This window comes from Pipistrellus kuhlii, unplaced genomic scaffold (assembly GCF_014108245.1).
Source record: "Pipistrellus kuhlii isolate mPipKuh1 unplaced genomic scaffold, mPipKuh1.p scaffold_m20_p_9, whole genome shotgun sequence".
NCBI classification, from domain to species: domain Eukaryota; kingdom Metazoa; phylum Chordata; class Mammalia; order Chiroptera; family Vespertilionidae; genus Pipistrellus; species Pipistrellus kuhlii.
The window spans coordinates 55,577,573-55,595,866 of NW_023425595.1; the positions used below are offsets into that span (position 1 = coordinate 55,577,573).

The 18,294-nt window shown below is 34.4% G+C and overlaps 1 protein-coding gene across 1 annotated transcript in view; it reads left to right on the forward strand.

Moving 5' to 3' along the window:
• DYNC2H1 (dynein cytoplasmic 2 heavy chain 1) overlaps positions 1–18,294 on the forward strand; it is a 246,906-nt gene that overhangs the window by 146,482 nt on the left and 82,130 nt on the right. The window contains 5 exon segments of the mRNA XM_036426957.2: positions 1,687–1,830; positions 6,498–6,587; positions 13,032–13,097; positions 15,045–15,095; positions 16,511–16,588. Of these exon segments, the coding sequence (XP_036282850.2) occupies positions 1,687–1,830; positions 6,498–6,587; positions 13,032–13,097; positions 15,045–15,095; positions 16,511–16,588 (429 nt within the window).

The window sequence follows — 18,294 nt, forward strand, 5'->3', positions numbered from 1 at the left end:
TATTAATAAAACCAGAGCCTGGGGTCTGATTCTTAGTATTACAGAGAAGGTGATGAGAACTTGGCCTTGAGGATAAGACTGCTGGTCAGTATACCCTGCTTGGTTCTACTGGTGCCAGGTATACTGTTATCTGAAGAGTTTAAAATGAGCATATTAACATGACTGTTAAAGCATCTTTAAGCACCTGAAACGGAAGTTAAGGCAAGTGAAATATATTAGTTAAAAGAGTTATAAACTTTTTTTTCTACTAAGAAATTTTTTTTATTTATGTATCCTATGCTATGTGATTATGATGGTCAGAACTGTTTTCTTACCAATGGTTAAAATCTTTTAAACTTTTTTTTTTGATATTTTCTTTTATACATTTTTTTCCTCTTCTGCATTTTAGTGACTAAGCTTTGCTTGAAGAAAATAAGACAACCAAGCAGATTAATGTTATGTATCACAGGCTGCTAACTGACCTTCTTTTCCTTTCACTTGAATAATGTTTTCAAATTTTTAGCTCAGTATTTTTCATCTATTACTCAAATTTTATAATTATATGTTATTAGTTTTTTTCATTTTGGCAAGAGCTCTATAGAAATTGGAATAAGAGCAAACTTACAGCTCCATTCCAATCTTGTTTCCCCACCTTCTCTACACTTGGCAGATGTCATGGTTGTCATACTAAAGGAATTTGAACTTCCTTTGCTTTCTTTTTCTCAGCAGGCGTTGCTGAGTCACACACACAATTTCACCAGTATCATATCTGTCATTCTGGGGCTTTGATGGAGAACTCTCAGAGTTCCATTCGGAACCTTGAGGCTATTTAATCCTATGATTTTCTCATTTTTAAAAAAAATATATATTTTATTGATTTTTTTTTCTTTTTTTTTTTTTTTTTTTTTTTTTACAGAGAGGAAGGGAGAGGGATAGAGAGCTAGAAATGTCGATGAGAGAGAAACATCGACCAGCTGCCTCTTGCACACCCCCTACCGGGGATGTGCCCGCAACCAATGTACATGCCCTTGACCGGAATCGAACCTGGGACCTTTCAGTCCGCAGACTGACGCTCTACCACTGAGCCAAACCAGTTTCGGCTGATTCTCTCATTTTTATAATCCTTAAACTTCAGTCAGAATCAAAGCAACAGTGGTTATTAACTCTTTCTATATTTATGTTGAACAATGCTGGATGCTTTATGATCTTAATGTTATAGTCTTCTTTACTCTAGTTCCATCAGTAATCTTGCTGGAACTAGTCCCACACACTAAATTTACAGTTCTTTTTTTTGCTGCAGGAATAGACTAGTAGTGTCCTGCCCTCTTACATTGTCTAAACTGCTTCTCTTTTGAAATATGAAATTGCATTGTTTATTTTGTGATCACAATGGTTTACCATTCCATCTTACTCTCTTTCCCTAATACGTGGTCCTCATTCATATTAACCACTTCTAGCTTTGTAAAATGTTGGGTAGGTATGTATTTAATATACATTTCTTTCAATTTCATAAAAATAAAAAGCAGATCTTGCTAGTCCTTTTAATTTTGAAATTCTGTGATTTGTCCTCTTCATTCATTGGATGTTTGTAGAAATAGTAAGGCTGTGGCTGGATATATGCATAGTGGCCGGTAGGTGGCAGTAAAACACTGTTACTCAGGTGTCTTGTGTGTTTGTTTCTTTTCTCTCCCAACCGATGATCCCCAGGAGCGGGATGCCTATCTCCCCCTGGCGGAGAGTGCCAGCAGGATGTACTTCATCATCTCCGACTTGTCCAAGATTAACAACATGTACTGTTTTAGTCTGGCTGCCTTCCTTCGACTTTTCCAGAGAGCTCTGCAAAACAAGCAGGTATGCTATTGGTTACCCAATAGCTGGGACTGAATAAGACAGACCGTTTTACTGGCGATTAATTTATAATTTTCTGAGAAAACTTGTTTGGAATTATATTTCAAAAGACTACATGTAACAATTTTAAATTATATTTAGAAGAAAATACCTCTTTCTTGTGTTCTTAACAAACTGTCCCAATGTAACAGTCTCCGGCTTTTTTTGGTAATATTGGTGACCCAGTTAATGGATTCATGCACACTGAAAGGAAATTAATCAGAAGGTGGTGGTCTGTGGGGTGGGACGGGGTGACATGGCCACACATGCCCTGGAGCCAACCTCTCGCAGTCCCTCTCTGGCCAGCTGGTTATACCTGGAGTGGCTCTGTGACCGAAGGGCATCTGCGGAGTGAGTGGGATCTCTCTGGCAGGTGGGGTTCCTCAGCCTGGCCTGCGGGGATTGGGCCGGAATTGGCTCTCTGACGTCCTCCAAGGGGTCCTGGAGTGTGAGAAGGCACTCTGCAAAGGTGCTGTCATACAGAATGTGGGATGCAAACCCAAGTGTGCAATAAACCAGATTCGGGGAAATCTATTGATTCAATGCAATCCTTATTAAAATACCAACAGCATATTTCACAGATCTAGCACAATTTTCAAAAAATTTATATAGAATTAAAAAAAAAATCATCCGAATAACTGCAGCAATCCTGAAAAAGAAGAACTAAATAGGAGGGGTCACAATACCAGATGCCAAGCTATATTACCAAGCCACAGTTCTCAAAACAGCCTGGTACTAGCATAAGAACAGATATATAGACCAATGGAACAGAATAGAGAACCCAGAAATCGACCCAAGTTATTATCCTCAGTTAATATTTGATAAAGGAGGCAAGAACATACAATGGAATCAAGTCTCTTTAATAAATGGTGTTGGGGAAATTGGACAGATATATGCAAAAAATAAATAAAACTAGACCACCAAATTATACCATACACAAAAATAAACTCAAAATGGATAAAGGACTTCAATGTAAGACAAAAATATCATAAAAATCTTAGAAAAATCCATAGGCAGCAAACATACCTGCCCTTGACCTGGAATTGAACCGTAGACAACTTTCATGTCAATAAATATAAAGTTAATATCTTTGAGAGATTGTGATACTATACCATACTTAACCTCCAAATGAACATTTTTCTGGTTACTTGTGCTGAATATCATATGATACCCAAATTTGGCAGATTAAAACTGTTTTTCTTATGCTCATGGATCCTGTGGGGAATTGGTTAGGGCAGAACAGGGATGACTTCTCAATGGCTGTCACTTCAGTTAGAAAGACTTGAGAGTGGAATTTGAGGGCTGGGAAGGGGTTTACTTGGAGGTCTGGTGCCAGAGGTGGGAAGACTGGAGGATTAGGGCTGCTGACTGCTGCACCTGTCCAGGGAATTTGGCTTGCTCACAGCACAGAGTCCTTGGATTTCTCATATTACATTTTAGAGTGCCAAACACATGTATCCCAGTGAACACTATGGAAGCTGATTTGCCTTTTACAACCCAGCCTTGCGTCAGCGTCATTTCTGCTGAATGTTATTACTTGAACTAGTTACATGCTTACCCAGATTCAAGGTGATGAAGGAACAGACTTTACCTCTTGATGGAGTGTCAAAATATTGGAGGTTTATATTTTAAAACAGCTACGAACAAGTTTTTGATTAAAAAAATTTTTTTTTTTTTAGTATTTCACTTCTCCAATTATTTTTCTTAGTTTAATGGGGCAGAAGTTCACATTTGTAAGCCTTGCACAAATATTGTCTAATTATCCTTTGAAAATATATACTATCAGTATCTTATACTGATTGAAAGAGTGTTTTTTTCTTTTTTCTTTTTAAATTTATTTTATTGATTTTTTATAGAGAGGAAGGGAGAGAAATAGAAAGCTAGAAACATTGATGAGAGAGAAACATGGACCAGCTGCCTCCTGCACACCCCCTATAGGGGATGTGCCTGCAACCAAGGTACATGCCCTTGACCGGAATCAAACCTGGGACCCTTCAGTCCTCAGGCCTACGTTCCATCCACTGAGCCAAACCGGTTTCGGCAAGAGTGCTTTTTTCTATCTATACCTTTACTAACAATGGATATTTTATATCTTTGTGTAATTGTCCTATTAGATAATTGAAAATATGGTATTGTATTTGAAATTCTTTGACACCTTATAAGATAAAAATAACTTGTAGGATAAATATCACTTTTAAAAATATATTTTTAAGAGAAAATTTATTCTTCATAGTTCTTGTTTTTGGTATAATACAGGTGGGTGCTTCTTAAGTTATTTTTGAGATGGGAATAATTGCCTTTTAATTAAATTAGGGAACAAAGTGTTATATTAAAGTAGGTTTATATAAATCTATTTTTCCAAGGAAAAATAATTATTTATTATATTAATATTTATTGCAGACTCACTATGTATCAGACATTATTCTTGGTGTTGTGTTATATAATATAACCAGAGAACAGAACAGGACAAAAATTATTATCTTCATTAGCATGGCTAATTAATACAGAAAGTCTTAATTTATTATAAAAGATTAAAATTTTACTGATTTTTTTTTTTTTTTACTATGTCTATCATTTGAAGTTGCTGTTATATTCAAAATTGAAATAAATGGCACCTAGTAATGAGTTAGTGCTTTGGGCTATGTTGGTTAGCAAAAATCTGTCTACTGTCATGACAGACAAGATCAGCATTTCTGTCTTACATATTTGTGTTTTTTTTGGCACATATTATTCATATTTTTGGACAATTAAATTTTTTTATTGATATTATTACATATGTTGCCTTCCCCCTCTTCTCTCGCTTTAATCTCTTCTAGCCCACCCTGTCTCTCCCCCCTGCCCAAGCCTTCATCACCCTATTGTCTGTGTCCATGGGTTGTACATATATGCATACAAGTTCTTTGGTTGATCTCTTCGCACTCACATACTTAAATGTGTAGAATAAAAACCTTGCTTTCCAATGTTTTGAAAATCTATCACAGTAGAGTATCTTTTAGTGGATCCAGATTTCAGTTTCACATGTGATCTTTGGTAATAAACAGTGCATTGAAGATGAGTTCTCTCAGAACATGCTACCAGCAAGGCCAGAAACCTGGGTTTGCCACATCTGAGTACCAGTTTATGATGTTTTCTACCAATTGCATACATTACATTGCCTATCCTGGGAGTGTTTCTCTGCTGATAAAATTATTTTATTAGTTTGTTTTTTTCTTACCAATTATAATTATAAGGAAACAAACAAACTTAGTCTATATATTCTTTAAGTGCTCCCTGAAGAGAGATGTAAAAATCATATCACAATTAGGAAAAAGACCAGCCTTCACAACCTCCTCCCCCCATTTATACCCCAAACCATTTTTCATGAATCAAAGGAAATAGCCATTAATGTCATTTTTTTTCAAATCATGCCAATCATGTACAATGGAATTACCGAAGCAAATGAAACCACTAAAGGTATGTATCAATTTTTGCAGCACCAATATCAAAGTTATTGCTCATCCTATTCAATCTGGAGGATAAGGTTTCAAGATAGTTTAGGTTCTTATATTGAGGATGAGAAAATTCTTTATAGGGTGGTTGTGGTTATATTGTGTTGGGGCTGGATTGGTAAATGATAATATAAGTAATGAGATAGTTTTATCACAGAATGATGTAGTATTTTAAAAAATATATATTTTATTGATTTTTTTACAGAGAGGAAGGGAGCTAGAAACGTCGATGAGAGAGTAACATCGACCAGCTGCCTCTTGCACACCCCTTACCGGGGATGTGCCCACAACCAAAGTACATGCCCTTGACCGGAATCGAACCTGGGACCTTTCAGCCCACAGACCAATGCTCTATTGCTGAGCCAAACCTGTTTCGGCTGATGTAGTATTTTTAATTCCAGTAAGAATCAAAGTGATATGGTCAAAATTAATTAATATTGTATTATTGACAACTGATTGTAATTTTCATTTATTAAAAGCTTTAACTGTCAAAAAAATTCAACTAAGTACATTTGAAGTTCTAATTGGCTTCATTAAGTGATTCATGAATTGGAAGCATCCTATCTAGCAAGTAGAAGGGCACTCTGATGGGTTGCACAAAGTGGAAGGTTTTTATTGGAAGACAGGTGGGGCAAGGAATCTCTTAGGAAAAGAAAAGAAAGGATCTTTTAGTCCAGGATACAGCAGGGTTTTTACATGCAGATCGCCTCTTCTTCCTCTGTGGGGTGTGGGAGAAATTATGCCTGCGTGACAGATCACCTTACTGGTGTTTGAGCAAAAGAAAACTGTACATTGGTTGATTAAGATTACATTCTGGTAAAGGTCATAACCATAGTTAGGTCGGGTATTAAATCAAGACTTGTTATAGGCTTTAGCACGAGTGATGCTTAGGTCGGGTATTAAATCAAGACTTGTTATAGGCTTTAGCACGAGTGATGCCATTTTGCGTCTCTTGTTTCTAAAGATACCAATCTTTATTGTATTAGTATATAAGTTTTATGCACTTAGTTATTTAGTCCTTTATGTTTGATTACCAAAGTTAGTTGCTCCAGAATCAGCTTTGAATAATTTATAAGTGTGATTAAGCTATGGGGTTCCTTTTAAATCTTTATAAATTCTCAAATTTCAAATTTTAATCTACAGGATTCTGAAAACACAGAACAGCGAATCCAATCTCTGGTCAGCTCATTAAAACAGATGGTATATGAATATGTATGCCGTTGTCTATTTAAGGTAAGAAATGTTATGTTTTTCACTTGTAAAATACTACTGACCCTTGATTTAATGTAGTATTACAGTTAAAATATGTAACTGTTGGCCTACTAGAAAGGCTATGAGACTGGCATTTTCGACATTTTTCCAGAATAACATTCATTACTTTTAGATGTCTTGCAGCCTTTGGGATACGTAGGGACAAAAGTGGCAAGTGAAGAAGGGAGAGCAAACACTGGTTAGCTGACTTAGTTCATGGAATCCCAGTAGCCACTGACGGAGGAAACTGGGATGGATTATGTAGGTCATTTTCTGGCTGGGGTTTCTCAGACTGGGCAGTATTGAGATTATTTATTGGGGACTGTTTTGTGCATTTTAGGATATTTAGCAGCATTCTGTGGCCTCTACCAACTCATGCCAGAGGAACTTCCTTTCCTTCTATTGTTACAATAAAAAACATTTCTGCATGTATTGGGGGGGGGGGCAATGGTAAGATATGTACATGTATAACAATTTAATAAAAAATGCAAAAAAATTAAAAATAAAAAAGCATAAAAAAACCAAAACCAAAAAACAAAAACAAAACGAAAAAAATATTTCTGGACATTGCCAAATGACTTTTGGCCTAGGGATAAAACTAGCTCCTATTCCTGGTATTAGGAAATAAACTAATGCTTGATTCTGAGTTGAGAGAAATTTGTCATGGAATTCTTCGTATTATAAGGTCCCCACAGGATTATACAATGAAACTTTTTAGATATTAAATATTATAGAACATACAAGGGCTTTTCATTTAGAAATTAAAAAAAAAAAAAATCAGCCGAAACTGGTTTGGCTCAGCGGTGGAGCGTCAGTCTGTAGACTGAGGGGTCCCAGGTTCGATTACGGTCAAGGGCATGTACATTGGTTGCGGGCACATCCTCGGTGGGGGGTGTGCAGGAGGCAGCTGGTCGATGTTTCTCTCTCATCGACGTTTCTAGCTCTCTCTCTCCCTTCCTCTCTGTAAAAAAAAAAAAAAAAAAAAAAAAAAAAAAATAAAAATACATTTAAAAAAAAATCAGTCTTTGTATATAGCTTAAGATATGTTGAAGAAGAACTTTGTAAGGACAGCTAAGTGAGAAATAGAATTATTGTGGGCCAAATATATAAGCTTCTTAGAAAATCTGGAAAAATATATAGTTAATGTATTCTTTGGAAAAAATATTGATTTTAATGGTTAGAATGATATTGTTGAGGATCTTTACTTGAGACAGGGAATAATTCATTCAAAGTGCAAATACATACTAGTAGATAAAGTTTTTTTTAAAAAATTTTCTTTGTATTTTGTTGTGTTGCATCTCTTGTTGAAGTAGGTCCTGAAGATCTTCCCATAGCATAAATATGTTAACCTCAACATATTTAGTGACTCTGAGATATTTCCTAATATGGTTATATACTACTTCATGTAACTAATGCTTTATTGGTGGATATTAGACTACTTATTTTTGAAATTATGAATGAATGACTACAGTGAAATACTGTGTAGTATATTCATCTTTATATACATGTGTAAGCCGGTATTTCTGTTCAGTATATTTTTCGATGAAAGTATAATTTCTGGTCCAAGTATATACACTTTTGAAATTTTGTTGAATGTTATCAAATTGTCTTCTAAATGTATACCAGTTAATTTTCTCATCCACAGAGTAAGGAGGCTCTCTCCTTCCGTGTCCTAATCAATCCTGGATATTAACCATCTTATTAATTTTTACTGAGTTACAATTTATAAATATATTTGAAATTCTCTATTATTGCCATTTTTGCGTTATAAATATCTTATATTTCAAATTCTCTGTTATTTGCCATTTTTTGTCTGTTTGCTATATTTGTCTTTTATCCTGGCATTTTAAAGAATAAGCTTTGCTTCATAGAACATGTCTACTTTGTTGTAATTATTGTTTTTATAATTTATTTTTTAATCATTGGATTTATTTTTTTCACTTCTATATTATTGAATTTGTATGATTAGCTTTTTAGTGTAGCTTTAATCTTTTTTTATTTTCTAGTGAACATATTAAGACTGCAAAGTTTTATTTTGGTCACTCTCCTAATATATATTTAATGCTTTTTAAGATCTCTGCGCTAAGATAGGCTGTGATTTATGAAAATATTATGGAGCTACCATTATTTTAAGGTGCCCCCAAATATGTTTGGAAAGTAGATATGTTTTAAATAAATATTATTCTTGAAAAATGCTTTAAGCCAAAAGATAATATATTTTTATTTATTCTAAAAATTAGTAGCTATTTTTTGAAAGATGTTTTATAACTCTTAATTGGGGACCCCAGTTGAATAAAAGATTTTAGTAACTTTTCTTATTACGAGTTTTCTGTTTGTTTCTAATCTATGTATTTCTATATCAGTTTGCATATTCTTATTTTATTTTTAATAATGTAAGTATTCCAGATATAATAAGTACTTAGTATTGAAATGATTTAAGACATAGGGGTGGGAAATCTTTTTTTCTACCAAGCGCCATTTGGATATTTATAACATTATTCATGAGTCATACAAAATTATCAACTTAAAAATCAGCCTCATATGTTTGGTCAAACATTTAGTTAACTCACCCTAATGCCTTGGTAGTGCTGGACCAAATGGTTTTGCGGGCCTTTTATGGCCCACGAGCTGGACATTCCCCACCCCTGAATTTTATGATACTAGTGAAGTGTCCTGGGGGTTACTCTTAAGTCACTTTAACATTTAAAAATATGTGAGTTAGGATAAACTCAACATTTTGATGCAGTTGGAGTGAGTTTGTAAGGTTTAACATTCATAACATTTTTCGACTCAATTGGAATTTTTCATTGCCTATATTAAGTAATACTTCTCTACTGTGAACTGCTAAAACCATTTTTTTAAAAAGCTATGATTTATGATTCTTAAGACATGTCTTTAATTGACGATGAAATGTTTTGTAAAACTCATATTTTATTTTGATCAATATGGAAAAGTACTGTATAATTTCTGGTCCAAGGATAGAACATGTTAATTAAACATGAATTGAGCAGTCTATAGAGTTTCAGTGGAGAATAAAAATTCAGAAAGTGAAAGCACAGTAATTGTCAAGCAATAAGGTATATTTCTAAGACTTAACACTATAATATTACTTAGGATAGAACTGATCTCATGGTTTAGGGAAAGCTGTTTGGGTTTTAGCCCTCAGCGTCCCGTTAAATTGGCTGCCAGAATTTCCTCCATGCTGATTGTGCTGCTGTGTTGGTGACAGCAGTATGGCAGCAGAGACTCTGAACTGGAGAGAGGCCGGGATTATTAGTATTCACATCACACTGAAGTGAAAGCAACTTGACCTGGAATAGAAAATGATTGACTTGCATAGATTTTTGACTATGACTTACCTTTTCTTTTCTTAAAGAGATCAAAAGTGTTTATTTTAGTTACCTAAATATTTTAGACAATGATAGGATAGGTAGCACATTTAGTTTCACAAAATTTATGATTATAATGAAACTGTTTATGAGTTAGTACCTTTAACATTTCTCCATCCAAATTTACCATAGAAGTTGCTGAAGCATTAGATAACTTACTGGGCTAGAGTTCAAAGGAAGGTCAGAGGGGAAGCTGGTAAAGTATGTGTTCTTGCTATTTCCCTTTCCTCATGGAAGTATTATCTAAGAATGTTTAGTGAGATATTAATAGAAGTTTTTTCCCTGAGATCAGGTGTCTTCTGTGACCAAAAATCACAGAGAAGGGTAACCACCATTACACATATTGACTACACATTACATGTCCATTTATTTATTTTTTAATTAATTTCTTTATCGATTAAGGTATCACATATTTGTCCTCAACCCACCATTCCAATCCCCCCTTCATGTCCCCAACCCCTATTGTCCTTGACCACTGGTTAGGCTCATATGTGTGCACTTAAGTCCTTTGGTTGATCTCTCCCTTTTATCCCCACCCTCCCTTTGAGGTCCAACAGTCTGACCCATGGCTCCTTATCTCTGGGTCTGTTCTTATTCATCAGTCTATGTTGTTTACCATTTCCCCTAGATGAGTGAGATCATGTCTTACTGGATATATACTTATAAGAATCATTTTGGAGTTTGGCTTCAGTAATCATCAACAATTAGCTCACCAACTCTGGTAGATAATCAGAGACTCACTGAGTACCAGAGCCTTGCCTTCTTTCCATTAACACTAGAGACTATGTTATTTTCCCTCAGTTCAAAGGAAGAAAGGGCTAATTCATTGTCCCCTTACACTATGTGTGCATTTGTATGTATATCTACATCTATATCTATAATAAAGAATTATCTATATTATTAGGTGATAAAGGCTTCAAAGTAACATATTTATTATTTATTGTAATTATTTTTTTTTTTTACTTTAGATTAAGGCTGCTATTATAATCATTTTAAGTATCCATTAATTTATCAAATAAGCATCATAGTGGCTTATCCAGCTAATCATGGATCTTCTAATTTCTAAGGACACTATCCATCTCCCTTGCTTTTGATAATGTTTATTTCAAATGGTAGCTACTCCGTGCAGATGGTAGTTGGTTGTAACTTTTTTTTTTTTTTTTTTTTGCACACCTGACTGATGGCCATCTGCTTCCAGTTTTTATATTTTGAGAATATTTTTTACTCAGTGATTCACTATTGTAAATATGTTTGTTTTCATTTACTTGCTTAATAGTTATCTAGTGAGTATTTTCTATGTATTTACAAGCATATACAACACATACTTTTATTCAAGACATTATATGTCCTACAGAGGGGTGATTTTCATGCAGGCAAGGAGATCACTTACTGCTAGTACTTACAGGAGGATCTTTTTTTGTATATACTGTATCTTAATATTTTTATTCTTATCTCTATCTGTATTTATAATCATAAACATATATTAGATATAATATAAAGTATTATTTACAATATGGGAAAGGCCAAATAAAATGTTTAGATTAAAACTTTGAAAGGTGGCTCTTTAATAAATGTTTTTTTTCAAAACAAACATTTTCTGTTTTTTTTTTCTTTTCTTTTTTTTTTCCTTACAGAAATGATATAAGCTTATTTTAGGAAGCTTAAAAGTATAAACACCTAAGATAAGAAAATAAAAATAGACTAAAATCTCAAAAATAAATCAGTGATAAAATTTGATATCTATTTTTCCAAAATTTTTGCAGATATCTATAATAATAAAAGCATAATATGTTAATTAGACTGGACAGCTGAATGGCTTTCTGGATGTCTTTTTAGATGAAGCCACAGTGGCAGGACCAAGGCAGAGGTGTTTAGGGGAGATCAGGCAGGCAGAGTGGCTAGGGGCGATTAGGCAGGCATGCGAATGTTTAAGGGTGATCTGGCAAGCAGGCAGGTGAGCAGTTAAAGGCCATCAGTCAGGCAGGCAGGCGAGCAGTTAGGGGCAATCAGGCATGCAGGCAGAGTGGCTACGGGCAATCAGGCAGGCAGTCAGGTCAGCAGCTAGGAGCCAATAGTCCCGATTGCAAAAGGGATGTCCAACTGCTTGTTTAGGCCCAATCCCGCCGTCAGACATCCCCTAAGGGGTCCTGGATTATGAGAGGGTGCAGACCGGGCTGAAGGACTACCCCCGCTTTCATAAATTTCATGCACCAGGCCTCTAGTATATCCATATATGTTTATTAACAAATTCCCCCTCTTTTCACAATATGAGTTATGCCATTTTGATTAGAATATTTTTCATGATAGACTTTTGAGCATTCAGTTGTTTCAGTTCTTTCTCTACTATAAACAATCTTGTAATGAATATTCTTTTTTATAAAATTTTTTTTTTATTGATTTCAAAAAGGAAGGGAGAGGGAATGAGAGATAGAAGTATCGATGATGAAAGAGAATCATTGATCAGTTGCTTCCCGCACACCCCCTACTGGAAATGGAGCTAGCAACCCAGCCATGTGCCCTGACGGAGAATTGAACTGTGACCTCCTGGTTCATAGGTAAATCCAAACCACTGAGTAACACTGGCTAGGCTGCAGTGAATATTCTTATTGCTTATCTAAGAATACATTCATGATCCCTTTGCATGCATTTCTAGGAATAAAATATCTAGATTTAGCAGTATATAGATTATTCAGGAGCATTTAAATATACACAATCACAGCTCGGATGTTACTAATACAAGAATGAGAGGTTTAAAAAATGATCTGGTTAGTAAAGACTAATTCAGACATCACAATTGGATTTCTGCTAGTCAAATAAATCTGTTTCATTTTTAATGAGATGTAAATGATAATCCTTAGCACTTTCTCTATCCTCCCTATCCCCAACTTAGAAGTGTTGTTCTATGTAAATGTTATTCTTATATTGATAAAAATATTTTGAAGACAGAATACATGTTTTGGAACCAAAATTTAAGGACTATGCTTTTCCAAAACCGCTAATTTAGAAAAAGCAAGATAACATCTGCTATTCCTTTCAGGCTGATCAGTTGATGTTCGCGTTGCATTTTGTCCGGGGCATGCATCCTGAACATTTTCAAGAAAATGTAAGTGAATGGTAAAGGAAGAAATATTATGGTTACATAGAAGTTTAGTAATGTGCACATAGAACAGAAATTACTTTAGGGTAGAAATTATATATCAACCTATTCATTTTTTTTTACTAAGTTAGAAATTTAGTGTAAGGTGCTGAACATTCTACTCTCCTCTGAGGGGGCCCGATAATCTGAAGTGATGGTAAGGCAGAAAGAGAAATACAAGTAATTTACCCACACTGCATCGATTTTTCTGAACCCCTGTCCATTTACTCAGGGCACCAGAAGAATTAGCCTTTTTATATTCCTGGTCTAAGCAGTGGAACTGATAAATACTTTAAAAAAAGAACATTTTTCCTCGGGTTACTTTGGATGTGAGAGGCTTTCCTTCGTAATGTATTTTCGCCTTAAGTCAGAAGCCACCTACATAAGCACCTCCATCACTCACATGGAGCACATAAGCAGCAGTAATGAAGGGAAACAGTAAAACAAGTTTAAAAGCAAGATAACAATTTCTGACCTTTACTTGTGGTAAATAAATAATAAAAACATACAGCACATATGTACATACGTTGAAATGACAGGACTTTTTCTTTTTATAAATAAATGGGAGATGGTGATGTAACCACAAAACAACTAACGGCAAGTCGGACATAACCTGAGGACTGCCTGTATGTTACATTATTTATTATCTTCATTGGCTTGCTCAGAGGCACAGGTGGGAATCAAAGAGTGGGCAGCTCCCTTGAGCCTGCAGGTTTATGTTAATCTTCTAATGTATAATTTATTTTCTTCGTCTATGACTTCATTTCTGGACTGCCATATACCCCCTCTCAAACTTGAAAAGAACCTCCTTCAAGCTAGAGCTAACTAATTTTTAAAAATTTGCATTTTTCATTATGCCATTATCATAAAGTGAGAGTCCATTAGTTAGGGAGGGACAGTGCAACCTTGACCTAATCTTTAATCCTACCTGACCAGGTTTTAATTGTGTTTCCCTCATTAAAGTAGTTAAAAAATGTAGGCCTGTGTTTGATTTTTGTTTTTACCTCCACATGCTCTGACTTACATATTTATCTTGAATTTATTAACTTGAGTTCCTTTTATTTCTACTAGTAATTGTGATGCCTTAATCTCCTGCTGTTAATGTTTTTCATTGTGATCAATATGTTTCACACTTTGTAAGATTTAACACTACCTATATATTTTTTTTTTCTTCTGCAGTGTGAATCAATTAACTTTGGGAAAGGAGAACATTTCTTTGACTCCTATTACATAATGTTAGGATGAAGAATGAGTGGACCGGGTGGGTGAAGGCAGGGAGTGTGTTAGTTTGAAAGTGTTTCCATATTGCTTTCGTTTTTTAATATGTTTTGGCTTTATTTACTGACCAATGTATAACAAATATGGTAGTGCCCCATTATTATCTTATTGGAGGAACCCAGGGTAAAGACAGATTTTCTTAGAGCGCTGGATTTCTTAACAGCTGATCAGTTTTGATTCTGAGGATTAGAAAAAAAAAAAAAAAAAGGAATATGGTAGTCTTTTCCCTGTCTGTTGGAAAATATAAGTTAACGGAAGAACTTTTTTCTATTTTTTCCCCAACATACATAATATTTATACTTTTGGTGCACCTTATTGCTGATTTATTAGTGAGAGATGGCCTATAATAGGAAAAATTAATAGGTAGTGACAAATGCTCATTGAACATGAGATTTACATTTTTAGGTATTGAGACTCATGTAACACAGTTTTTTTTAAATAAAATCATTTCTAGATTTCATATTAATATATCAATATTCATAATGTCAATATTATACTAGAAATGTGAAGATGTGAAAAGTTTTTTTGTTTTTGCTTTTGTTTTACATGTCCATGCATTACAGGGTTATTAAGAAAACTTTGTTAATTGGTTAGTATTTTTATGTTTTTTGTGTTTGTCATATTTTTATTCAATAGGAATGGGATACGTTTACAGGTGTGGTTGTTGGAGACATGTTGCGGAAAGCTGTAAGTAAAAAATAATAAAATTGTCTTAATGTTAGGGAAAATTGTTCTGGTTTAGGTTTCATGAAATATCTGCTTCAGAGCAGTTTTAAATTATTGTTGTTGTAATTACTTCAGTTATAAGATTATGTCTTTGTTTCTATTGTCCTTCTATAGGTGGACCTAAGTTTATATTTTTTGTCCTTGAAGACAATTTTTTTAGAATAATAATTAAATACTAAAATCAATATAGTTTCTTTTTTTAGTACATATGTTTTTATATGTTTTATTACAAGACTGCTTATATAATCCAAAGAAAATCAAATCTTGTATTATAACTAGAAAAATTTTTATATGTAACAAATTTAAATATTACTTTTAAAACTTTTGTTAACTTTATTAAAATTCAGATTTTTGACTAGTAATTTTCTGTTTGAACATGTAATGGATACTATCACTCTTCAAAGGACCATACCTAGACTGTAATGCAAAACCTAGCTTATATCTGAAATGTAAGATGTAAAAAAAGTAACATATTATGCCAGTTTCTTATTACTTTTGAGTTTTTTCTCGGGTTTTACAGAGGGTTAAGCACAAAGAAAATGAATGCAACTGTGGATGAAAAAGGGACCACATACTAAACCTGACAAGCTCAGGATTTTATTTAAGCCAAAATGAATGGCAGGCCTTACAAACTCAGAGACCTAAAGTAACCACATAGGATGCTCTGAAATTAAAACTTCCTAACTAAAAGCAAGTCATGATGGGTAGTCATGTCCTAGGCCAGTATCTTCCTTGACAAAAGTCAGTTTTTACCTTAACTGAGCCTGCCTGTTGTCTTTTTGCATCTAAGATAACTCTTGTTAGAGTAATCCCTTTTTTTCCAGACCCTCAGGGCACGCTCTCCCACAGAGAGGAGAGAGACCATAGAACTCTCTGTGTGCTGTAAATGTGAACTGCTAAGGGCCCTGTGCCTACCAATGTAAATGAAGTGTGTGTTTCTCAGTTTCACTCTTTATCCAGTCTCAGAGATTTCCCTGCTTTGCTTTCTCCCACCTCCCTAGTTTATCACCAGTGAATTTCATGTAACTCCCTAAAAGTTTCCTCCTTTAATTATAATGTGTAAATAAATGCAAACTGCCATTCTCTGGAGCATTTTCTCAATTCATTGAGATTTTTGTATCCAGGCTGTTTTCAGTTTGGCTTGAATACAATCATAAAAAATCTTACAGGTTTGGCCCTTTTTTACATTGACACATTTGTCTAAATGGTTATCTATACCTAATATAGAATTTTACAATATTGATTTGTAAAATATGTAAAGTAAATAAATAATACATACAATGAACAGTTAAAATAGTATTTATAAACTTAGTTGTTGAATTGTTTTGTCTGAGTTTTATCTAATATACCAAGGAAAATAATTGCTCTTATTAAAGGACTCTCAACAAAGAATACGCGATCAGCTTCCATCTTGGGTAGATCAGGAAAGAAGCTGGGCAGTGGCAACATTGAAGGTATTTATTTTCTACTATGTGGAATATTTAAATTTTTTACCTTGGAGTTATTTCTATATATATATTTTATTTGCTATTTATTCATATTTAATATTTATATTTCTGTGAATATGACAAAAATCTCTGGGTAAAAGAATATCAAAGAATTATTCTAATTAATTCTTTAACCCATTATTAAACAATTAGTTAAATTTTTTATTCAACATGTACATCTTGAGTCTTCACATTGCACAGGTTTTATGCTGTATATTGATAGAGAATATAAGGATAAATATATATATATATATGGTTCTCAAATATGCTAGGTGGAAGCATATATCTATATCTACATATATCTATATATCTAAATATCTATATCTAAATATCTAAATCTATATCTATATCTATATCTATATCTATATCTATATCTATATCTATATCATCTATATCTATCTATATCATCTCATCTATCTATAAAAGCCTAAGTGACCATTATGACTGAACGACCAAACAACTGGTCGACTGGTCACTATGACGTGCACTGATCACTGGGGGAAGACACTCAATGCAGGAGCTGCCCCCTGGTGGTTAGTCTGCTCCCACAGCCAACCTTCCACAGTCCCTCCCTGCCTGGCTGCCCCAGTTGGTCCCGATTGGGACTGGGTGAGATGGCTCCTGTTGGCCCTGATCACCGGCTAAACCGAAGGCCCAGCCCATGCATGAATTCATGCACTGGGCCTCTAGTATGTACAGTAACTCAGGATCAGTAATGAGATGCAGTATAGTACTTCTGTTGAAAATAGTTTCAAATTAACACTCTTTCATTTCTATTTATCTTTTTATATCTCTCATCCCCACCTCTTCTCCATCCTTGCAGTCACCTTTAGTTTTGGCTGTCATTATTCAACTTGATTTAGTAATTAGATTCTGCTTCTAATCTCAAACCTCTCCAATTTAGTCTATCCTTTGTGTTTTACTTTATTTATGGTATGGTTAGTGTTCTATTTAAAACTCTCTAATGGTTTCTTACCACTCATAGGATAAAACCCTTAGTTTTCTTGGATAACATATAAGATTATATATGATATATTTTTTTAAAATATATTTTATTGATTTTGTACAGAGAGGAAGGGAGAGAGATAGAGAGTTTAGAAACATCAATGAGAGAGAGTCATGGATCAGCTGCCTCTTGCACACCCCCTACTGAGGATGTGCCCGCAACCAAGGTACATGCCCTTGACTGGAATCGAACCGGGGACCTTTCAGTCCCCAAGCCGACGCTCTATCCATTGAACCAAACCGGTTTCGGCCATATATGATCTATTTTTTATTTGCCTCTTCAGTTTACTTCCAGTCCATACCCTCATTGTTTCTTATATTTTCTAGTTTTATTATTCCCTTTCCCTGAAATGCCCTTTGACTGTTTTTACTGTGAAACGTCTAATTATTTTTTAGAACTTACCCAAAGCATTACCCCCTCTGTGACTCTTGCCCGATTTCTCCATTATGTCTTTTCTATTGGTATATATGGCATCTTGAACATTTCTGTATCAGCACTTACCATACTTAATACAAAATGATTTGTCATGTCTGCCTTTCTCCTAGGATCCTTGAGATTAGAATCCTTGCCTTATTAAACTTTATTTTCCTGACATTTAGTGTAAAACCCAATTCATTTATTCTTTTGTTTATTTAGTGGATACCTACTATATACCAGATGCATGGTT